The sequence below is a fragment of the Daphnia magna genome, linkage group LG3, assembly GCF_020631705.1.
Source record: "Daphnia magna isolate NIES linkage group LG3, ASM2063170v1.1, whole genome shotgun sequence".
Classification (NCBI taxonomy): Eukaryota; Metazoa; Arthropoda; class Branchiopoda; order Diplostraca; family Daphniidae; genus Daphnia; species Daphnia magna.
Genome location: NC_059184.1, coordinates 4,034,946 through 4,059,937, shown reverse-complemented (window position 1 = coordinate 4,059,937; position 24,992 = coordinate 4,034,946). Strand labels below are relative to the sequence as shown.

General features: G+C 40.8%; 1 protein-coding gene across 1 annotated transcript; it reads left to right on the top strand.

Annotated features, from left to right (window-relative positions):
* Positions 1-153: 153 nt before the first annotated feature.
* On the top strand, positions 154-14,867 carry LOC116918621. The gene is made up of 7 exons (XM_045171425.1): positions 154-684; positions 9,501-9,715; positions 10,170-12,393; positions 13,275-14,000; positions 14,094-14,140; positions 14,375-14,501; positions 14,586-14,867. Exons 2-7 carry the CDS (start codon positions 9,508-9,510, stop codon positions 14,629-14,631), a joined length of 3,378 nt encoding a protein of 1,125 aa, XP_045027360.1. The 5' UTR covers positions 154-684; positions 9,501-9,507; the 3' UTR covers positions 14,632-14,867.
* Positions 14,868-24,992: the final 10,125 nt, after the last annotated feature.

Genomic DNA, 24,992 nt, shown 5'->3' with positions numbered 1-24,992 from the left:
CAGACAACGAAAAGGGGGAGGGGGACTTATTTCAACTAGCTTTTGTTTCTGCCGATAAAGTAATGTACGATTCTTCTTGTATTTGGAGGACTCGCCTTCCCCCACTATTTCCATCCACCCCGAGGGGGTTTTGGGTCTTTCCCAGTGTGTGTTAGTACTACACACTTGGACACGCATGGCGGAGGGAGCCAACAACCAGAGTCCATCCACACCGACAGCAGCCACCAGTAGTCAGTAGCAGTTGCGATCGCGTGGCGAGCAGACGCATCTCTTTCGATCTTAGCTTTTTCATTCCTCGTTATCCATTCCCCTACTTTTGATCTACAAAAAAAAGAGTGAAATAAATCTCAAAACGTGGTTTGCCTTTTTTTTTCCCTGTCTCAACTTCAATCGAGCCGGTGTGTGAAAACTTTGACGTCATTCAAAACCAAGAACACAGCTGTTGTGGCCGAGTTTTTTTTTTCGTCTGCATTGACGTGGGTAGTCATCGTCCAACTCGTGGACTCTACACACACACGCCACGCAGGAAAAGAACAACAAAAAACAAGTCACTCGAGTTTTTATCTCGTGTGTGTAGGTGAACTACGGTGGAAGTGTTTGCATGTTGGCCAGTGTTCGTTGGCTCTTTGGCCAGCGCGTGTCCAGTCCAAAAAGGAACTGTTGAGGAGAGGAGAGACGATACAGGTGAGTCATCAAATCCGCAATCCAAGTACAAATGCTAAGCTAGTTCTCGTATGCCGAGTTATAAACAGCCAGTTAACCTACTAAAAGTATTATCACGCATTTTTATTTTTAAATGCGTGCGTTTGGCGGCATGGCGGCTTTTATTTTCGTTATGTTGCGATTAAGCCAGGCTTTTCCGTGTCGTTTTCTTCTTTGCTCGTTTGTTTGATTATACAAACGTCTCGACCTAGTTGGACGTAGCCATTAGATCGACGACCATCCGTCATCGCCGCAAATGTGTCTGTCGAGAAACACAAATGTGAAAGCTGACGATAGTTAACCGACGTTGTATCGCACGTAACTTTTGGTCCGTTTTTTGTTTGGCCGATTAGCGAGTTGTTAGGTAAAGAATTACTGACGTCAAGAGAAACCCGGAAAAACATGCAAATTCTTGATAAAACTAGTCGGAAGATCATTTTGGCGGGCCAACAAATTTTGCAGAGCATTTTTGGTGGGTTGGGTGAAGTAATTTTGGCGCCATTTTTGTTGTTTTAATTGTGGTGCATTTTTTTTGGCGCGTTTCCCCCTTTCCCCAAACAATTGTTTTGTTTTCTCTAAATTTAAATATTTTTCGATTTGAAAATTCAGGAGGGAAATATTTACTTAATGACTTTGGGGAGGAATGGTGCGTTAAAAACGGTCGTAGAGGAATGGCGCCAAAATAATGAATTTAAAACAAAAATGGCGAGGAGATTCCCGAAGGTGGAAAACAAATCGATACTTAATCTTTTTTTTTCATTTGACGATGACGCAAAAAAGGAATTCATTTATTGAAAGCTTTTTTTTTTCCTCATCGTGCATTGAGGGTAAAGTGGGATTCACGCCGAAATCAGCATGTTCGTGATAAACAAGTGAAGAGAAATTAATTAAGTTGAGTTTTAACGAAAACAAGGCGATGGGATAAGCAAAGCGCTTCAATGCTAACACCAGTTTACGTGTGGGAAACCTCAGAAGAAGAGCATATTAACCAGAAAAAAATGAGAAGGGGAAAAAACTGATAACGAACCTGAACTTAACCATCTGACACTGGTTAAAACGAATGAAAACCAGAAGGCAAAGAAGAAGAAGAAGAAGCTACATTCTCGTTTGTTTCTGTAACTCTTGATTTTTTTTTCCTCTTTTGATGGGGGGGGGGGACGTGGACATAGAACCCACATGTAATTAGAGATCCCGACTAGTATCTCTACTACCCCCTACCATCGTTCTCGTGCGCCCGTTCGTGTTATTGTATTAATTTTCTCTGTTGTTCCAGAGCGTCTAAAATTTTCACAAAGAGAAATATCTTGCCTAGCAAAGGTCACCTTTTTACTCTGCATCGACTTAATTTTTAATTTCCACGGTAGGGGTTTTATATTATAACGTTTGTAGAGAGCGAGTCGACGGGATAGAAACAACGAAATGAAACCAACATTTTCTCAAACACTCGGCAAGAAAAAAACAATTTTTATTTTATTTTATTTTTTTTCAATTTCAGTTGGGGAAAAGAAGATTTTGTTGATGATGGCCTTGGTTGGTCGACACGCCTTTACCACTCACCATAAATCCACTTATTGTTTTCTTCTTTTTTAAATTTTGTTTCATCTTCTTTTTAAAAAAGCTACCTCAACTCTGCCATCTTCTTATTTCATTCCTCTTGGTCGATTCTGTTTATACAAGCGTAGGGCTCTCAGCCTGTCACGAAAAAGAAGCGAGACGGAAGAACGACATTCGAATCGAATAGATTAAAGAGAAAGAGAGAAAAAAAAAGAAGAGATCTCCTTAAGTCGAGATGGTGCACCTTATACGCTCAAGTTCAACCAACGGGGACGGATGCCTTAAAAGATGGGAGTTGTTCCTATTCCAACGTATGCAAAGTGCGCGACAGGCCTCACGACCAGTTTTCATTTTTCTTTTCTTTTTATTTGTCCCGTTGATACTTTGGTCAGTTGGAACGCGACAGAAAAGGTAGCATAACACAACGCGTATATTCCCAATGCCCTTGTGCCCTCCTCAATGGCAAACCTTCGCTTAACAAGAAGCACGCGAAAAAAGTGCATGCATCGTCAAGTGTCCAAAACCGAATCTTATTTTCCTCGACTACTACCCCAAATTTGGAAGTGCGTGCAGCGTAAACGGGAATCGCGGATGATCAGATAACGAGTTTTCGTTTTGTACGTCGCCAATGAATTGGTGGCTCTAGTTGCTAATCAGCACCTCAGCCGTGTAAGAAAACAAAAATATATTGGACTAACTGGAATTAGGAAACGAGCTGGATCCAACAGCGTGAGTCGACAAACCTGAATTTTTGGAGTGGATCGCGCCAAATGAGAAACAATTTAAAAGAAAACTGTTCCTGGTTTGAGTTGCTCTACATTTTTCTGAATCATCAATGTTTGGCTTGACCCGAACAAGTTTATCTGCCAGTTATGCAGACAGAATAACACAAAAAAAGGGGGGGGGGACCTAGTATATATAATTTTTTTTTTTTTTTTTTTTTTTAAAGTTGTTGAACAACTCCGCGTCGCAATCACCCGTCATTAGTTTTGCACTCCGTTTACGGGCAAACAACAACGGGCCGGTGTTCCGTTAAAATGTCGCCTTTGCTATAGTATAGAGAAGCTGTTTGGAATTGGATGCGCACACGCCTTCCTCTCTCTCTCTCTCTTCATTTCCATAAAAATAAAAAGATAAGAAAGAAGCTGTATTTCATTCTGCATTAGTGACTCGTAAAAATTGCCGTTGAGAGCTTTTCTTGAGTCTTGACCGGGATTTTTTTTTTCTTTTAAAAGAAACTGAAATTGCAACTGACCGTATGCGTCAAGAGAGAGTAAAAATTAGATACAAAGAAATCGTTTAAAAACGTTCGTCAACATGCAACCGGATAGGACGATGAAAAAAAAAAAAAGAGAGCTTTTACTGATATATAGTAGATACAGAGGTTTAGCCATCAGCGAACAAGGCCGTCCCGGAACCTAATATACTTCACCTGTGCACGAAAAGAAAGAAAGATCTTGATGAATGCTGCTAAGAAAGCAGCACGCACACGTAAAGAAAGAGGTCTCTATTTTTTTTCCCTTTGCCGCTGTTGTAGCAGTAAATAAAAGTTGCAAATGGACGTGAAGAAGTCGAGAACCAACTCACGAGAACTGATGGCGTTTCTTTTATTGCTCAACCTGCCGCTGCAAAGAAGAAAAAAAAAATACTTTTAAGTAGTTGAATGGATGTACTTGTCCCGTCCCGTAACATTCCCAGTGTTTTGGGCTCTTAAATATCCTATATCGCCTTCGATCTGCGAAACGAAACACCTTTATTTTTTGGGGGCTACGAGCCGCGGTTCACGATTTTCTGGGAACAAAAAATTATGAGATTTGTTATCCACGAAATGTGTGGAAAAAAAGTGTTTCAAGGAAAAGGTGAGCCGGACATTTTTGTTCCTTTTTTTTTTATTATTTTCCGCTAGTTATAATAAACGGAGCGTCACGTCTATTTTCGTATTACGGGAGTTTCAGAAGAAGAAAAAAAAATGTTTGTTTGCACAAAAAGTCACGACCGAACGATCCGTTACCGTTGACCGGTGCTGCTAGAGGACACTGTCGTCGATGTTGTCATCTCGAAGAAAGAAGGCACTTGTTATCCAATTGATTTTTTGCTGTTAAATTTCTCGTTTTTTTTTTATTGTTTAGAAACTTGTAGAAAGTAGCCATCCGAGAGAAATTTTTGTTCTTCTTTTCTTGAACAAGAAAAAAATGGCGGCCGTGTCGTTGGTGTAAATCATCGAGGCCGATTGTGGTTTTACCAATCTTTTGGTGTAAAAAGAGTTCCGACAAACCGTTTATGTTAGCCCAGACCATTTCTCTTGTCATTTCTTTTTTTTCCCGTGGAAAAAGTCTGTTCGATTGGTTTACGTTAATGATGTGAACGCGGGATTCACGTCCCAGCCGCCTATACATTTTGTAATAATGCAGAGACATTAATCAAATGTCCACTGTCCCTGTTTAAAACATTTTTTTCAGCTTTTCTTTCGAGGGTATTTGATTCTACTGGGTGGTTAGATAATGGCCCTCCATTTCTCAAAATAAAAAGAAGAAATAATTCTCTCGTTTATTAAAGACCAAAAGAAATTGAGGACAAGAAGAAAAAAATCGATTGGGAACAATTGACGAGTTTTCGGTCGAAATTCTCCCCCACCTAAAATGGGAAACCTTATAAAAAATTCTTTCTCACTTCTCACGTGCCCGCCGGTTCTTTTCATGTACGTTGGTCATCATCAATCAATAGACACTTCTGCCGGTTGCCTTTTTCTTCTTCTTCTATGCCACGCCATATACTTGTCGCTATGTCTGCATACACATGTTGTTCTCGCAATTCAAGTTTTTCAGCCGCGAAAATAAAAAAGGGCCGATCTCGGCTTGGCTATTCTTTACAAGAACGGTTTGTTAAGTCCGTCCTGAATGACGTGGCGTTCCCATTGCGAGAAGACACGCTTCTTTGCACGAGAAAGGAAAATAAATAATCGATGGATGGTACACAAATGCACAGGAGAAAACTCTTATTTTCTTTTGCTCGCTGGAGAGATGATGGGCGGGTTCACCATTTTCTCCCGTTAAAAAAAAAAAATCGAACTGCTCTTGCGTGTTGTTGTTGTATGCGCATTGTTAACATTCAACGGAGCGGGGCGCATTTCGCAAAGAAAATAAAGAGTTTTTTTTTTCTTTTTCACGGGAGATTGAAAGCGTTTTGTGTAGGGAAGGAAAGAACGAAAGTTTTTTTCGGGGACTCTTTTGTGCCTCTTTTTTTTTTATCGAAAAAACTTTCTGTTCAATCTGCAGCCGCCGTGTTTTTGTTCCACTTTTGGATCCGTTCCGCGCCTACCTTTTCCCCTTGTTATTTCCTCCCCAGATCGATGGCATGCCGATGAGTCGAATTCCAAACAATAGAAGTTTCGCCCTGTTATTCCACATCGTTCAAAAATGTTCTTGTCTCTTAGAGTAGCTCATTTTTTTTAAATGTCACATTTTTTTCTTTGACTTTTGTTTAATGATGTCACGACTTTAATGACAGAAGAGATGTCCTCATCATTTCAATCCCACTCGAGTAGAGACCACCCATCCAGTTGAACAGTGGCCAGAAAGTGCAGGTCTACAGGACAGATATGCCAAGGACGATTCTCATGATTTTTCTTTCATTCTTTTAGATTTTTCCTTAGCGAATTCGAATTGAATTTGACCCGCTTCCGAAAGGCGGTAGACCAAAACGCGACAAGTAAAAAAAAAAAATGAAACTACACGAACTGAGTTATGATTTCCTTTCGATTTATTTCTTTTTCCGTTCTACCATATAACCCACCTAAACATCCTATACATTTTTTTTTCTCTCTCTCTCTTCGTTTGCCCCAACTCTCTCCCATATCCGGTTGTATTTTATATATATATATATTTTTTTTTTTTGAACTGCGCGCTTGTGGTTCCGTCGCCGGGAACGACCCTGTGCCCATCTACCTCCCCTCTCTCGTCTTTTTTTTTTTTGTACGCCTCTGTTCACGCAAAAGGGTCGTAAAAAAGAATCTACAATGAAAATGTTGTTCCAGAAGAAAAAAGAAAATGGACAATAATAAAGAGAGAAACGGAAGCTAAGGTAGTGAACCTTTTCTATTGTGTGGTGGGGGTTGCGGAGGGTGAAAAAGAAAAACGGATAGACTCGAAACTAGGGGAATTCAGCGGATGCGCGGACGCATATCAATTATTTTTACGAATGGGCATGGGAAAAAGAAACATGAAAATGCGCGGTGGGATGTGCGCCCTACATGCGTTCAATCAAGTCTATGGCGTGATATAGTTTTGTAATATTGGCATTTCTTCGACTGGCAACGTTTGTGCGTGGTCAACGACAAACACCTTTCCTACCCCTTCGCTATCGCCTGGAACCCACAAACATCTCGAGGTTTCTGTTTAGTAGGCCAGTCTATTAGAGAGAAAGAAAAATCTCACGGTCTTCATGCGGTCGGTTAAGTGAAATGAGTCATGAGAAAAAGTGAGGACTCGCATGTCATCAGCTGTCCATTTTCAAGGAAATCGATCCGCTCTTTGTTTTTAACGCGTTCCATACCATTTTTGGAAAGGATATCGATGTCAATCGTAAACTAAAGTGCCCCAGGGCTAAACGTCATGATCGACTCTTGTTAAATGAATAGCAAATGATTAGGGTAAATACGTTTGTACTTGAATCTCGGTACGAACATTTCTATTTTTAGGAAGGTCAAGTTGAACAACATCGTCACCTTAAATTATTCAAAGTAAAAATAACAGTCCCCTACCGCAGCCACTCCCTTCAAACGAATAGTATTGCATCAATACTCGTTTGTTCATGAAAAAAATGACTGAGGGACCGTAATCAAAAGAAAGATAATCGCTGCCATCACGTTAACCAATGGACAAGTTTCTCCACTCGCGCCATTATAAACGTACCGTCAGAGGCCCCACTTGGAAGGAAACCAAAGAACCCGCACATCGTCATTTCGCTTCAACAAATCGAAAGCCCATCATTAAAAACAAAAGACCTTTTGAGACGGGGCGGTATGCAAACTTAAACAAAGCTTTTTTATTTTTTCAACATAATTGTTGGATAAGTCTTCCGTGTATTGCGTCTATCCGTCACAGACGATCAGCTCGTTATAGTCCATTTTTTATGAGCGGAGGGGAACGGCCCCCCTGATATTATTTCATGGCTGTGACGAAGAAAAGCGGCTCTCACTAATATGAGGGTCCTTAAACATTATATTTGATCTTCTTTCTAATTTTGTTAAGGAAAGAAAATGAAAACATTTTTTTAAAAAGAAGTTTGAGAATAAGAAGATTGTGAAATGGAGGGACACGCTCGGATTTTGATGGACAGCGAAAATTTCGTCAGCATTATAAACTGGTACGAAATCGAGTGCATTTACTATGCAGAAAGTATAAATATGCTGGTAGGTAGACGTAGTCCCTTTTGTGGTGATGTTTTCTCCCGTAAATCAAGAGGAAATCCGATCCAGATGATACCGAAAGTATTCTCTTCTTTTTCATTATTGTGTGTGTGCCTATTCGTTCCGCACGGATCAACGAAATGGAAATCTTCTTTCGGCCCACATTCCCGAGAAGCTCTGAATCGTTTCACGAACGGAAAGTTATGTATCTACCTGCGGTACTATTCAATCCGTGACGACAAAGAAGAAGACCCAGGTAGACACAAAAGTGTATGGGAAAACACGCAACAATTTGTAGACACACACACACGAATCATAACGCAAAGACAAATGTTTCCATAAATAACGAAAGTTCCAGTGTTCCGGCAATTATCATTCAAGGATATCTTCTTCTTTTCCCTCCGTCTATCAAAGGCAGATTGCAGATGGATGTGATTACATTAACAAAAGAATAACGTTTGTAGAAGTGATTGAATGGTAAATTAACACGACGGTATGTTCTTGGAGGATGACTCATTTTTTATGTTGTCAAGAAAATAAAAAAATAAACAAAACAACAGAAGATGAAACAAAAGTTTTTACTTGGGTGGTCTTTAAGCATTTGGCATCTGTTTTTTTAAATTTAAGTGCCACAAAAAGTGGATAACGACGTGCGATGTAACGACTTTCCATCTCGACGCGCTTGTCCAGTAATCGAAATCATCAATTGGTTTCCCAGTTTTAAAAAATCAAGCAGTTGTTAAGGATCTGTAGTGAAACCGTATTATCTTTGGGTTGTAAATAGTTACAGAGCCAGATGGAGGTGGGGCTACATAAAAGAAGGCTGTCGCCGCTCTATTGCTTGTAACATGAACGCAAAGAGGAGAGGATCATCATTACACCACAACTTGAGACTGTGATATACGATCGTAACATTAGCTCTTCTTTTTCTTTCCATGACTAGTACCTTTCGGACTTTTCTCGATGGCCATAACATTTAGGAAAGCGTACGGTACGTTTACCCATATAGAGAGGGCAGTTACCGTTATGTCCACTTACCCTTTTGTTCAAAGGCCCGTTGCTGGTCGTCCGTCTGGATCTATTGGAGAGACGTGTGTGTGCAATAAGATGTCGAGAACAAGAACGAAAAGAAGAGGGCAAGTAACAGCTTTCGATGAAGAAAAGATGAAAAGAAACAGCTGTCGGTTACGTGAAGGAGGCGTAACAATAGGCCGTTCCAACCATTCACGGCACAAGCTGATGGCAGCAGTTTTTTTTCCCCTTTTATCTGTGATCGTGTGTCTCTTTCATTTTGATAAGAAAAGACTTGACGACGAGAAAAAAAAAATGCTGCTGGCTGCAAAACTGTTTTCCAGACGGCCAGACGTGTACACCTGGTGTGTGCCGTCAACTGCATTTGAATTTTCTAAATCTACAAGGACAGCAGGGAAAACAGTCAAGCAGAAGACGCGTTTTCTTGCGTGTGTACGGCAAGACGTGTGCTGGACGTGTTAACTTACACACCCAGGGCAAAATCCATGAATGGCTCTTTTGCCACACGCAGCAAACTCTAGCCTATCCATGTGTGTCTATAATGTATTCAAGAAATTTTTCTTTTTCTCACTCGGTTTTTACGTGCCTTTTAAGTCCGCCCATCTCGTTTGCCGTCATCTATACGTCCTCCTGCTGCGTCTCGGTCCATTCTTTTAGTCAATGATGGTCGTTTATTTATTCGTTTCTTTTTCTGTCTGATTTTTTAAAAAGCCAAACGAGAGATGTTGCATTTTTTTTTGTGTTGCCAATGCGTAGAAAGTGATAGTTGACCTCATCTTGTTCTCTTTTGTTTTTCCAAACAAAGAGCCACCATGCGATTGTTCAAGAGACGAGTTTCGGATCCAGCCCCTCAGCTGGTCAGTTTGGCCGCCATCAATTCAGAGATGGATCAACCTGCATCGTCGAGGCTCTCCAATACTTACACTACCAGCACGGCCAATAGCAACGAGGATTACGCTGATTATCAAACTGTGACAGCCATGCCGGCGATGGTTGTCGTCGACGATGCCCCAAGAAAACGTGAGTCATTTTTGTTTGTTTTTTTAACCATCGACACGACCCAACGAGTTTTCTACTTCATTTTGCAATAAGTATTTGTTTTGACGTGTACGTCAGTGTAGTATAGTGTCCCTAATAAACAACCCGCTTGTTTCTTCTCGTTACACTTAATCCTGTCTGGCAGATTGTATTTTCTGTATTGCATTTTGGCCGCCTTTCACCTTTTTTTTTTCTTTCACGAATGAGGCAATCAAGTCGTCCATGTTTTCCTTTTTTTTTTTTTTTATAATATTTATCAATAAAAAAAAGTAGGCCCCATATCTCGTCATCGCCCTTATTTCATTTGCTGCTGCTTCGATCGGTCTCGTTTTTCTAGCAGACCCAATCTCGTGATTTCTCCTCGTATACAAACATTTAAAAAAGAAATGAGTTATAGAACAGAATGATCACGATTTCTCCCCTCATTCTTTTGTAGCGGCAGCCGGTTTCCTGACGTGGGGTAAACGAGTGGGCAACAAGTTGGAGCAGCTGAAACGCGGACATTCTAGAGAGCGACTAACTCCTTCGTCCAGTGTTGCCAGTTCGTCCGGTTGCAATTTACTGGATCAATCGCTGTCGAATTCCACTTGCTCGCTCAACGCGTTGACATCCATGACGTCATCCCCGTTCGCTTTGGCCGTCAGTCGGAAACCTTCGTTCGATTCGTCGACGTTGAACGTGGAAACGTGCGTCAACAATTTGACGATGCAGCAGACGATTACCCGCCGCAGTAAAGTGCCGCGTCGGCCTCCAGCGGCTGGAGGCGCTCCATCCGGTTATCACAGTCAACAGAGGAGGTCTTCGACGGGCACGTCGTTGTCGTCGAAATTTCTTTTTCGAAGCTCGTCAACGTCGCAATTGTCTTCGTATTACCGGTGCGATGATCCCAGTGAAGATTTAAATACCAGCGAAATCCAAACCCCGCGAAATTCAAAATCTCCAAAATCTCCAAAATCGTCAAAGCCAGTACCGATCCCTCCGGCCGCTTCGGCTTGTTCCACACCGTCCAGCACTCATCGAGCCTACACCAACAACAATAGCAACAACGTGAACGGTGGGGGCGTGAATTATTTGCCCACCAAGACGGTCAGTTGCGAGAACATTCCCAGCGTCACAGCGGCCAGTCTGCAAGCGGCTTTGCAGAAAGTCAAATTGACGGCCGGCGAACATCCGGCCGATTCGGCTGCCACTTCCGATTCGCGAGTGACGCATCCTCCATCCGAGCAATCGGACGTGTTTACCACAAACAACCAGCCCAGTCCTAACGGACTGCAGTCCAACAGATTTCCCTACGCTTTCTTACGTTCTCGTTTAACTTCTCTGCCGGAAGAGCAACAACAACAGCAGCAATCTTCTCCGTTCTCGACGACGCCGACGTCCGTACAGTATGACGTCAATCAGATCAAAGCGAAAATGCATCAAATGTACACGGACTCTGTGACGAACGGCTGCGCGGATAACGGACCGACAAAGTTGCGGCTCAGCTCGTCGACTTCGTGCGTCTTTCGCGAGTCTCTCGGCATGGGCGTCGCTCCGGCTTATCAGCATCCGCCGTCGCATTACGGCAGCAGCGTCCTCCTACCGACGTTGACGCGACAGTCGAGCGTCGTGACGGACACGGACGCGGACAGCGGCATCGAGAAAGAGGCGTCATCCGACTCGAGTTCGCTTTACGGTTCGGATGTGAGCAGCGGCGGGGGCAACAGTTGGGAATTGTTGGGCAGAAATGGGGGTGAGGATCATTCGGCGGAAACTGGCAGCCGGAATCCATTAACGTCTCACTACCCTTGTGGGAAGGAGATGCAGCAGTTGTACAACCATCGCAACGATGTCCCCCCGCCGCATCAAACGCCTCAGGCACCAGCAGCGTCAACTCATCGCGGCCTGCCGGAAGCGAAACCCTCTAGCCAAATCATTGGCAGCAATCATGGCAGCAGCAACAATAGCAACAGTAGTAGCAGCAAATGGGACTATAGAGAAGTGAAGCATCGCATGCGATGCAGGGCTTCGTCGCTCGACAGCGTCAAGCTGGGCGAATCGAGGAAATGGTCGCTACCCTCTGCCGGTTGTGGCCAGCTCGGCTCGGATCAGCAGTCATCGCACCGGAAATCGTTGACTCCATCAACTGACTGCGTCGAAGCGAAGAACCGTCAGACATCCGCTCCTCTGGCGGCCGATCCGCTTACTCCTCCCTGTTCATCTTTCAAAGGGGCCGACAAAAAATTAGCCTCTTTCCTCCGAGGCCACGTTCGATCCGTTTCTTTTGGACGCGGGGCGTTGACCTTACCCGGACGCAAATCCTCCACTTCCAAAGTCAAATCAGATTCCAATGCAACTGCTGCAGCAGCAACGGCAGCGCCGCCTTCCGTCCATTTTCAGATCGGACATACGACTCGCTACATTCCGGGCCGGCCGAAAGACGAACAGGATTCCCAGTCTAAAGAGAACAATGGCAGCAGATCACCGTCATCGCTTCCGCCCAATGGCATCCAGCAACAACAACAACAACCGCCGCCTTTAACGAAACAATATCGTCTCTTGCGGCTGATCAAGGACGAGAGCGGCGAGCTGGGCATTTTGATAACATTGAAACGCGGAGCGGATGGCTCCCAACAGGGATACGTCATCGGTCACGTAGAACCCGGAGGCGTGGCGGACAGGTACAGTTCGTTTATTTGTGATCATATACATTTACAAAAAAATAAAATAAAAAATTAGGTAGTGGCTGTTTTTATTGGACGTATCCGAGCGAACACGCAACGAATCGTAACACACGCAAACGTTAAGGGGAATACCATAGGGTTTAAGCTACTGTCGCCATCCACGTAGTCGGGCGGGAATTTTGAAAAAAAAATGCTTTAATGACGTCTCACAATGGAATGCAGACAGAGAAAGCCCAACTGCGTTCTTGTGGTTGCAATCATATTCGGCTCTGCTTAAAAGCCATCAGACTTCATTTTTATTTTTGTTTCGTGGGGGAAATGTTTCTTCGTTCTGTAACTGTTTTGCGCCTCTTTTGTCATTATTCTCTTCTTTTTCTCATTTCCTTATGATTATCATTTGGCCGTCTGTTTTTCAATTTCACGCTTTAACTCAATCAGTAAAACTACAAATTTTTTTTCTTCTTTTGAGCGATAAGGATAACGAGCAAAACAACACAACAAAAGCCCTTAGAAATTGTATTGCTCCTTTTCTTTTTCATTTTGCGTGTGGTCATAATTGTCGAAAAGAAAAACACCGCCGCTAGTTTTGAACAAAATACGAAACGTCGTCGTTGAGTATAGGTCATGAATGTAGTTATACGACTTCTACAAGTAATGTATGTGCCTTGGAAAATCGTATAATAATACTCGAGCTGGACCGCCTGTTTAATGACAGACGCACATAGCCAAACCGTCTCTCTCTCTCTTTCTCTTCTTCTTTTGTCTCTCTCTGTGTGTGTGTGGGGCCAATTGTTGAACACAGCCGCACAACGAAATGATGTAAATGTTAATAACACTTTTGGTATTCATGTCTTTTTCCTTTCTGGGTGACTCGACAGAGATGGCAAATTACAGGTCGGTGACGAAATTGTCAACGTCAATGGTAAACGTTTGCGAGGCATCGACGTCGAAGAGGCTCGCCATTTGTTGCGCAGCTCTCCCCGTGAAACGGACATTGTCATTGCTAGGGACGATCGGCCATCGTCAGGTGCTTCCTACACGTCGGCAATGACGACGACTAAATCGCCAACTCAGCGATCACTTCCGTCACCTTCGTCGCTGCCTTCGCCGTCCCTGCCGCCGCCCTACGATCGGTCCAACATCGGTGCCCATCTTCCTCCGCAGCATTTACAGGCCAGCACTCGGCTGTGTGGCGATTACAGCACTTACACGGAACTGTCTGCCCTGAGGGAATGTCTCAATTATCCGTCGCTGTCCATCACGGGAAGTGAGGATTACGACGAGCCCGATTACGTCCGGCTTCCGCATTCCATCGATTCTAGTGTTTTGTCACCTCCGCCGCAAATGAGGCCGAAGAAACAATTGCCAATCAGTCGTCGAGAAAGCGATGCTTCCATTTCGGCGATGGGAGTGTCGTCTGCGTCCTTATCCAGCGGAGGAGGAGATCGAGCGGATGGCGGTCCGCAGTTGCGTCGTTCCCGCTCCCTTTCGACAGCCATTTGTGAAGTGACTTTTTCGAAAGGTTCACGCAAGAAGAGCCTCGGATTCAGTATCGTTGGCGGTCGTGATTCGCCCAAAGGATCAATGGGCATCTTCGTCAAAACGTAATTATTTTATTAGTCAGAAAATTATCCATCAACCTTGGGATTTAATACTATGATTTTCGATTATTATTTTTTTTTTTCAAAAACAATTAGGATCTTCCCTAGTGGCCAAGCTGCCGAAGAAGCTAAATTGCTTGAAGGTATGTAAAAATCCCACCTAGTAATTTCATGTTCCGTCTCCCCTTCCCCCTCTTTTTTTCAATAATCTGCTTCCCCGTCTTTGAGGGAGTATCTCGACTCCTCCCTTAACTACTACCAGTTCTTCCACATGTCCTGTTTCTACTTTTTTTCTAACTCTTTTCAGTGAATTGCTTTTGATTTATGATGTAACCTTTTTTGGCATTTTCTTGTCCTTGAAAAATTCAATCGCCCAGGTGATGAAATTCTATCCGTCAACGACGAGTCGCTTGTCGGTCTCTCGCACGCCGAAGCAATCGCCGTCTTCAAGCGAATCAAATCGGGCGATGTCGTTCTCACCGTCGTCCGTAGAGGTGGCAACAAGTAAGTCTTTATTGCAATGTCCTTGATTCCTTTTTTCCCGTTTGCATTTCTTAAGTCTGCTGTTTTTTACTTGTGAAATGGTAGATACGGAAAACTCAAGTCGATCGACACGTTGGATAAACTTCCGTGAAAAGTTAAGTTGATTACATTACTTGTATAATTCCACGTTGAAATTTATATTCCCATATCAATATATATTAATATATTATGTATACAAACACTCAGCTTTAAAAAAGAAAAAGTGAAATTAGGCTTTTGTTTTTTGAAATGTAATTGTACATTTTTCTTTTTCTGTTGGTAATAATATTTCGAAACAAAAATTCTTCGACTTCCGGAAGAGGTTATAAATATATATGGAACAATTTTTTTTTTTGTTCTGTTTATTTTATTTTATTTTATTTTATTTGCGTTCAGAAACTATTTCGTAGTACATTTATATGTATCATCAGTGAAGTTGCGTGTAACAACTTTGGCTCTTGAATAAATGACTCGTTTCCTAGTAACGCGTCGTGTATATCCAACCATATCCAGCAATGTATTAAAAGGCAAGTTGCTTTTTAGCCGCCCCCTGAAGGCAACTTGTGTATACATTTTTTAGAAGTTACCATCTCCTTCCGCCCTCTCAATTTTCAACTGGCTTTGTATGGTATATACAAGAAACGTAATTGACTTCCATCGTCGTCGTCCTTCTTTTTCTCTGGATTTATTAATCATTATTCTTTGCTTCTTCTTCTTCTTCCTTCTTTCTGTTAGGGGGGAGAGTCATGGCCCAAAAAAATTATTGTGTGTGTGTGTGTCGTTGCACAATAGGGTCCGGAAACCCACAAAAAAAAAATGTTGTCGTAGTTGAAAAAAAAACAAGCGCTTTGTGTGTTTTGGACTAGAAAAGAAAAAGGTGTTTCAAGTGTGTGCATGTTGGTTACCTGAAAGTCTCAGGGTCTTTTCAGGAACAGGAAAGGAAACGCTCATCATGGGGGCGTGAGTATAAATGCCTATGATAGTGAAGTTCTTATATCTCATCCAAATTTTCATTTTTCGTTTGTACATTTTCACGCACAGAGCCTTCACTGTTAATCTTTTTTTTTTTAAATAATAATAATGAATTTCCCCTTCTAGATTTTTCTTTGGGGTTCTGATTTCAAATGACTGCATCCGCTGCGAAAAGGAACAAAATGGTACTTGTTGTAATCATTGTTGGACTTTCTACTGTTTCATCGTACTGTCACTGTCATAAAACATATGGGAAAGAAATGTTCAGCTACGGTGTCTAAAACTATTCCCCCCCCCCCCTCACTCCACAACGAAACAAAAAAATGCCAGCGTGATTAAAAAGTTGGAACAATTCTCACGGTTACACCGACCTTCTACACGTCCTTTCCTTTTCAAAGCGGCGTGTTACGAATGCGTTCAAAAGGTGAAGACTGTCACTAAAAATGACTTCCCCGCCATAGACTGGAGAGAGTTGCCAACGAGTTCAAGGTGTTGCGACCTTTGCGAGAGTGAAGAAAAAAAAATAATGAGGTGCTACTTATTTCAAATTCGAGTGAGTTCATGTCATCCCACAATTCGTAACGTTGACAATTTTCCTAAAGCGCATTCAATTCTTTGTTCAATTGCAGTTGAGCTGCTTATGTCGATAGACCAGGATCTTGCCCTGAGGTTACTCGGTGAGTTTCGTGTTTCCTTTCACTTCAACCGAATTATTATTCCCAATCGACTGTTGATATTTTTCGGAACGTAATCAACGCACTTGCTGTCTCGACAGCAATGACGTGGCCTTTGTTCTTTTTTTATTCTTCGCCTTGACACAAGGGATTATGTATAGACGTATTGTGTTAGATATTTAACGCGATAGTTTCCTACCCGGAGCACTTGCGGGGTGTCGTGATTGCCTTCGTTTATACAAGCTTGTGTATATCATTATGTTTTTCATCGCCCTTTTTTTTTTTTAGAGGGGGGTCCACCTCGAGTATGTAGACTCAGATATTTATTATTGGATTATTATTATTTTTTCCAGAGCTGTTTGATGTAGACTTGCATGTAACTGAAGGGTATAATTTTATTCTATGCCTTTCACTTTTTATTTCTTACCGTTTCTTGTGGGAGGTGCTGCTGACTGTCTTGAAAATATGTTTTATAATCAATAGTTTTTCTTGCGATTAGGTTTTCGCGATCGAGATCCGGGAACTTATACAGCACGCTGTTTGCTATAGTTTCAGTAGACACCTTTTCGCCCTATTTTCTTTCCATCACATTAACAGCACAGCTATTCATTTTTATAACTGGATGTATATATATAAATAGTAGGATTATGCCCTAGAGGAAGCCCCTTGCAACATGCACACACCCCGCACACACACGCGCGCTGTTTATTATACGCTTATATTTATAAATGTATTCCATGTGGTAAGATAATTGCATGCGCACGTTTATGGAACGGAGGAAGAAGAAAAAAAAATCTCATTTGGTATTCCAATCTGAAACAGAAGAAGAAAAACAAGTTGTTTGGCCATTCGACCCTATTTTCTTCTGAGAGTTAAGGCATCAACTTCTTCGATGTCTTTTTCTCTATGTATGCACCGTAGATTTGATTGCATCTTCTCGTTTTGGTAAAAGACCAACAGGCTTTAAGTCCGTATGGGGTATCTGTCGAAAGCAAAACCAAAATTGCGAGTCCAGTACGGCAGGATCAACAAGAAAAAACAACCACGAAAACAAAGCTGAATAGCTCAACTTGTTTCTTCTATTTTTTTGGGGGTCCCGATGTCCATATCGGGACCCCCCAAAACAGTCCTGAACATATCTTCCTCTACAGCTGCTATATGAGCGCGTGCCGGACATTCAAAACCCCACGTTTTTATTCTAAAGTATTTTAAAAGACATGAAAAGAACAAGAATTTTATTTTGCCTGTCTCTCCGGAACTCTTTCCATTTTCGGCACAAATCGCTAAACCTTTTCAGGGTTTTTCGAAAAAAAAAAATAAAAGAGGCACAAACAGATACAAAATCTAATAACAATAATAAAAAAATAATAATAATAATAGAAATATTTCTGCAGCGTCTCGGCTTTCTGAAACGTTTTGATTCATGACTCTGCGAAAAAGACCGTCACAAGTTCTCCAACATCAAACACGGCAACTGGACACAGAAGACGGTGCTACAAACGAAATAGCGCGCATGGGTTCGGCGGTGCTCAGTGAAATTCTTCATAAGGTTTCTCTACGCATCTCCTTATATTCACCTATTCAAATGAGTTTCTACCGATGTTTCTTCTACATTTTTCCTTTCCGCTCGTTTCTGGCCCGAGTCGAATGCAAAATCAAAAAAGAAAAGAAAGAAAAAAAAAGAAACGAAATTTCGTTTAGATGTGAAACGACCCAACTGCATAACGAACGAAAATGAAATGGCGAAAACCCCCCACCTCCTATATATGCAAGCCATTGCCCAAACTTGGATACAAAAAAACAACAACCAGAGAGCTTTTTTTTTTATTTCTTACAGTATCTAATAAGAATACATCGTGTTTGTTTCTATGCACATTCGCGTGCAACTCCAGAACTGAACATTGGTCGTTTACGTTATGACTCGACCGTTCAAGGGCGCGCCATCCAGTTGCTACCTTTTTTCCTTTTAAAATTTCCCTTTCAAATGTTCGTGTTTTTCTTACGTTGTTCTCAAATATTACTCTTTTTTTTTTCACTTGCATTATTTGATTTTCTCTGCAGACTTCTGGTCTTTGCATAAAACAATAATAACACGGGATTCATGTAAAAGCTACATATTTTCTGATTTTCCCTACACATGTTTTCGTGGAGTTTAACATGCTAGTCGACTAACTGATCTCTGTTTATCTCTGTATTGAACTATGCTGCGCATTAACTCTCAGAGAAGTTTTCTCCCTTGCTTTTGTAAACTCTTGTTATGACATGGAACCCCAAGCCAAGGGGAAAAGACTCGTATTCGCTCCCCATCACCCGCTCTTCAAACGAGAGCGCACAACATTTAATGAAAGAAACACGAGAGTCGCTTTAGTTGAAACTTGTATGGCTACACGAACTGGACCCTCTATGTGATGCTGACCTATACGTAAACACCAGACGGTTAACACAGCAAAGTCCAAGACAGATGGTAACAGATGCGCACAGCTTTCCCTCGCCTGGCTATGTGTGTGAATGAACTTTATTCTAATATGAAATAATGAATATAATGTGAGGCTATAGAATTTGACGATAATAATCAACGACACGCCAGCATATTTTTCTGTGACTAGCTAATGGCGTGAAGAGAGTGAGAGTTTTCTTTTGTTTAATATGACCAGTCATAGTGTGCACGATAAGGATTTCTCAGCCTTTCATGTTTCTTTCTTAATGTTTCTATGCCCACTGATCTTTTTGAATAGATTGATCGATCTCTTCATTGCTTTTCTAGTTTTCAAAAAAGGGTGTGAGAGACTTTTTCTGTTTCTTTTTTGTTTCTTTTCCTTTATAACAAATCAAACAAAATTTCCCCTTTCTCTTTTCATTTAGATTCTCGTGGCCGGAACGCGCCCCCATTAACGACAACAATAAAAAAATAAAAACTTGGAGTCATTGTTGATTGTACTCTTACTTTATTACGCCAACAGGTTATTTGAACAAATACAATTGAGGCAAAATGTGATCAATAGATTTTTTTTTTTTTCCCCTTCGGATGTCGAAAACGGAAATTCTCCGACACGAGCCTATCATGCAACAACGCCATCTCTCTCACTCATTCGTTCTTCCTTCAAAATGATGGACGCCTCTTTCTTATCGGGATAAGAGAGAAGAGGGTTCGCGCACGCATGGGAATTTCGTCACGGTGGAGAAAAACAAAAATCATCGCGTTGACGCTAATGATGTTAGCCGATGATATATATACTTGCGCTTAGATAAAAGTGTAGCGTGTCTTCCATCGTATTCCTCATTTCACACTCATCAAACACAGACACAAATTGAACGTAAAGAGCATGCATACAAACCAGAGCGCAAGGGGTGAACATGAACGATAAAAACTGACACACGTCACGACGATCGTGTGAAATTTAAAAGAAAATGGACGTTGAGATTGAAAGAGATTGAAAGTGTTAATCTTTTCCGGAAAATCGGAAATGAGTCGGATGATTCGAAAGCTCAGAAGGTATTTGAGTGCCAACTGCCATGATCTTCGTCGTCGTGGATCGACTATTGTTATCATCAATCAATAAGGTTGGATATCGGGACCAGGTGATCCAAGGAACGACATCTATTTTTCGTTCTGTTTTTATTTGTAATTTATTTAACTCCCAGTTCTTGGTACAGATTGTTTCTTTCCTCTTCCACAATGGTGGTTAGTGGTCGATACAAGGCTTTGCCCGCAGGGCTGGTGACTCGCCTCTTATACAAAAAAAATGTTTTATCTTTTATTTATTTATTTTTTGTTTCGTCGAGAAAGCCATTCAATTTGGACTAGACTTTTTCGTGATTTAGAAATCCCTCTCCCCTTTCACACAAAAAAAAGAAATGTAGAAGGGAGAAATATGCCGAGTAAACCGCAGGACAAGCCAAGACCAGCTATCTTTCTGTATTAAGCTTACAAACAAAAGCGTCCTTTTTCGCTTTGGTAATTCAGTTACACACAGGCCTTTTTTAAATTTATTTTTCCATTTTCCTTTTTATAAGTGTAGCACTCGATCTACGAGACATCTGTTGAGTTTATTCTAAAGAACTTTTTATCAGTCTCCTAGATGTCGTAGTAGTCAACAAAGACAAGTCCCAGGAAATCCTTCAACTTGGTCTCCGCGAGACGGTCTCGAAGGGTCGAGACCGTCACCCGTACATCCCAGTGGGACTATCCCGGCCCTCTGATTGGCTCTCTCCCTCTCCTCACCCTATAGCCCCTCCACCCCTTCTGCTTGTGGTGTGTGGCCTGTGGGGCTGTGGCGTGTGTGGAGTAGTCGGGCTGCCGCCTTCATTTGTTTGTTTTTCATGTTTATTTATTTATGATTATTTATGTTTATATTTATTGTTTCTAACTTACTATTTTGTTAATAAACTATTTGTATCTTCATTATATCGTTTTAAATTTTATAGCACAGGAATAAATTAAATATTGGTGTGTTTTCATTATAACTATTGTTAATTGTCATCCATGGGCAATTGGGTTGGTGCGGTCTGAGAAAAAGGTTCAAAACCCGATTTTGGGAGAATCGGGAAAACTATATGTCCAAAAGTTTTAATACTTATAGGAATGGATAAATCTTGATAAGGTCTATCCAATTCTGCAAAAATTTTGCTTAAGGTGTACTAATTAGGAAAGTAAACCGCTTCGCCATTTTACGGGTAGGTCGGTGCGGTTTAGCGGGGCTAAGGAACCCCCCTCATAAAAATACGTCATATTTCAATAATTTATTGCGGGAAAACTATAAGGAAAAAATTAATGAATTTTGCAGAAATGGATAGCTCTTAGTAAGCGCTATCCATTTCTGTAAAATAATTAACATAATTTTCATAAACAAACAAATTTTGGACAAGACGTTGTTTGTAGTTTTTGCGCTCTAGATATATATACTAGATCCAATAGACTTAAGTAACAATATAAATTTTTTTTAAACTTTTTTGTGTATGAATATTTTTTCGTTATCGTTGGATTTTTGTTTTTAATTTATTAATTTATGCTATTACACTACTTATACCTTTATTAAATCGCTTTTCAATTTATAAAACAGGAATGAATTAAAAATCGGTGTGTTTCCATCAGAATTATTGTGAATGAACTCTCATGGGCAACTGGGTTGGTGCGGGCTGGAGAAAAACGGTTTCAACACCCGATTTTGGGACAATCGGGAAAACTATAAGTCCAAAAGTTTTAACAATTATAGGAATGGATATATCTTGATAAGATCTATCCATTTCTGTAAAAATATTGCTCAAAATTTCCTTATTGGAGAAGTAAACCGCTTCGGCATTTTTCAGGTAGGTCGGTGCAGTTTAGCGGGTCTAAGTTAACCCTCATCTCCCAGTAATACGGGAAATTTAAATAATTTTTTTCGGGGAAACTATAGGACCAAAATTAATAAATTTTATATAAATGGAAAGCTCTTGATAAGGGCTATCTATTTCTCTATAATTTATGAAAAAATATTCATTCACTAAAAAGTTTCAAAAACAATGAAAATTATTACTTAAGTCTATAGGATCGAGTATATCTCTAGAGCGCAAAAACTACAAAAAAGTTCTTGCCCAAAATTTTTTTGTTTATGAAAATTGTCTTAACTTTTTTACAGAAATGGATAGCTCTTGATAAGAGCTATCCATTTCTGTAAAATTTATTAATTTTGGTCTTATAGTTTTCCCGCAAAAAATTATTTAAATATTAAGTATTATTCGGGGGTGGGGATTACCGGATACCCGCTAAACCGCACCGACCTACCGGAAAAATGGCAAATCGGGTTACTCTTCCAATAAGTAGTTTTTAAGCAATATTTTTGCAGAAATGGACAGATCTTATCCAGATATATCCATTCCTATAAGTTTTTTAAGTTTTGGACTTATAGTTTCCCCGATCATTACAAGATCGGGTTTTGGAACCGCCAACCCAAGGCCCATTGGATGACAATTTACACTTATTTAAGAAAACACACCGGTAATTAATTCAATCTATTATATAAAATGAAAAAAACAATTAATGTAAGTAAAAATATTGTATTTGTAAAACTTAATAAAGAACAAACAATAAATGTAAATAATAAAAATACACGAAAGAAACAAACAAATCAAAGCGGCAGCCCCACGGAAAACCACACTGTGTACATCAGGAAAATGTGGGAGCGGAAAGCAGAAAGACATAGAAGGATGTAAGGGTGAAGAGAGCCAATCAGAGGGCCGGGATAGTCCCACTGGGATGTACGGGTGACGGTCTCGACCCTTCGAGACCGTCTCGCGGAGACCAAGTTGAAATCCTTTACCAGTTATTGCTCTGTTTCAAAGTAGTAATCCGTTTTCATTGCTCAGGAGGTTAGAGAAACAAATCAGGTATTGTGTTTACTTTTCTATTAAGCCACCGGGTAGTCTACATTGTTAAAATCTATCTTCATAGTATCATTACAATCTTATTTTATGTCTCATTTGGAGCCCATTTTCCATCCCCAAGTTTCTTTTAAAGAAAGGGTATTCATTATTGTAGCAAATTCTTCTTTTATAATTAAGTAGTGGTCTGGTTTACATTAAGAAAAGCTCATAATAAGATCATGTGGGTGTGTAAGATTGTCCTCTGAGGCAGAATAATCTCATGTGAAATTATTGGAGCAATCATCATATCTACTCTCCTTTGGCTTATTTCCATTTGCAATTAAATGAAAAAAATGAACGACAAATTAAAAAGATTCCTGTAATTATATGAAGACTTAATGCCGACGCTAACGGAAGTTTTTCAATCAATAGATTACAAAAGAAGGAGCAGATTCTATCTTGAAATCTATGTGTGCATTCACTTGCCAAGAAGGTAGGGGGTAGGGGAAGGAATCACGTCTGTCCAGCTTGCAAAATCGATTGACTGTTACGTTCCGGTAAACTAACCCCGTTGCACAATCTAATCGAATCTACGAAGCTAGACGTGCTTAAAAATTTCATCCAACTCCTCCTCTACGTGAAGCTGAAAGTAATGGATAGACAGAAGGATGGTCGATAATTCCTCGTAGTAGTTTGGTTTCTTGTCTTTAATTTCTTTTCCTTTCTCCATCAAAATAGTATAACAGTCGTCTAGGTGTGTTAATTATCACTAAGCTTGCCAATGATGACCGCGAGACTTGGGAGAAGAGTCAAGAAAAGAGGCTCTCATTGATTAGAGTGGAACGCGAAAAAGAGCTTTTTTTTTCATTTGGTTCCAATTCGATGCCAGATAACAAATGAGACAGCTCACGATGAAAAATGAACTGAAGAGAGTCCCTCTCGCTGCTTATCTTTCACGTATATTGAACACCATCACCTATGTTCCGTCTTTTTTTATCTCGCACCCATTGAAAGAAAAAGGCTTTTGTAACTAGTCTGGAGAAAAATTTGGTCCTCAGAAGGGAATAGGAGTTATACGGGGAACGCCCTCTCTGCACGATATGGATTTCTTGCTGCAGAAGGAGTTTCACCTTTGTGATGTATGACATAACGGCTCTAGTAAGGAAAGCTTTTCTGAAATCATTCAGCGCAACTTGCAACTTGGTTAGGTATTCAGGTCAAAATGATGAAGAAGAAAAAAAGTAAATTTTTTCAAATTTAATTCTTTGAACAAAACTTGAATTTTTAAACGGTAGGGCAATCATATCATTTTATGTTTCAGCCTGTTTCTTTTATTCAATCCTCCACCGACTAAATTATTGACGCACGGCATATCAGGGGATGTTATACAAGCGCTAAGACGGAAGCAAAGTTCATTGTCTGTCGGCTGCGTTTCTTCCCATCCAAGAGATCTCCGAGCTTTTTTAAAGTGTCATTGAAAGAATATAAGGAAGAAATGGAAACAAAAAGGAAATGCGTACGCCTTTGAGTTTATGCTCTTTTCTCTTCTTTCTCCCATAAACTGGAACGCGCAGTAGAAGTAATCCGCTGGAAACAAGAAGTAAATATAGCCGACAGAACGATGTGTGGACGCAACGGATAACTAGTCGTACCCTCTAAAATGTGTAAATTTTAGAGACGTCCTCCACTCTCTATCGATCTTTGTATCCCCTCCCCCCCTTTTTTTTTGTGTGAAAAGACTGTTCGTGTCATCCATATGTATCTGCCCTGCGCGTTTTCTCTCTTGCCGAACATCTCTTACTTCCCTGGAAAATATTTGTTATTTGAAAGGAAAAGGCTTCTGTCACTAAAATTAGTCCTACTTCCTTCTTTTTTCCTGGTATTGGATATTGGCAATACTATGTAGAGTGTCTACCAGTAAAACTTCAAGCTCCGGCGATCATGAATCTCTTTAAGGAACATCTGACATTTTTCTTTTCATTCAAATTTTCTGGCGTGATTTTCTCTTTCGCTTATTTGCTTTTTTTTTCTTTTCTCTTGCAAAATATATGGCAATAACCAAAATCTTTTGTCTCTTATGGAATCCGTAGGCTGGCTCAGAATAGCACTTTGTCTTTTGGATTGCATATTTCCACGCCAAAGCCGACAATATGGGTTCAGTAATATCGTTTCGACACAGACACGATACGTGGAACCGCATGGAACTGATATTGTCTACTTATACGCCGTTCTGCTTACGTGATGCCATATTTCGACGACCGACTCCGCGAACGTGACACACTCGGTAAACCCTTAAGCTTTATAGCACTGTATTATACTGGGCTTGATGGATCAGCACCATCATTCCTTGGCGTGAATAGTAGATACCGGTACAATACTTACAAGTGTACAGTACTGACGTTTGAGTTACATTAGCACGTCGGGGTACAGCATCCAATGAAAGTATCAAAAGTCTGGCGATGTCTCAACGACCTGACTGGACATG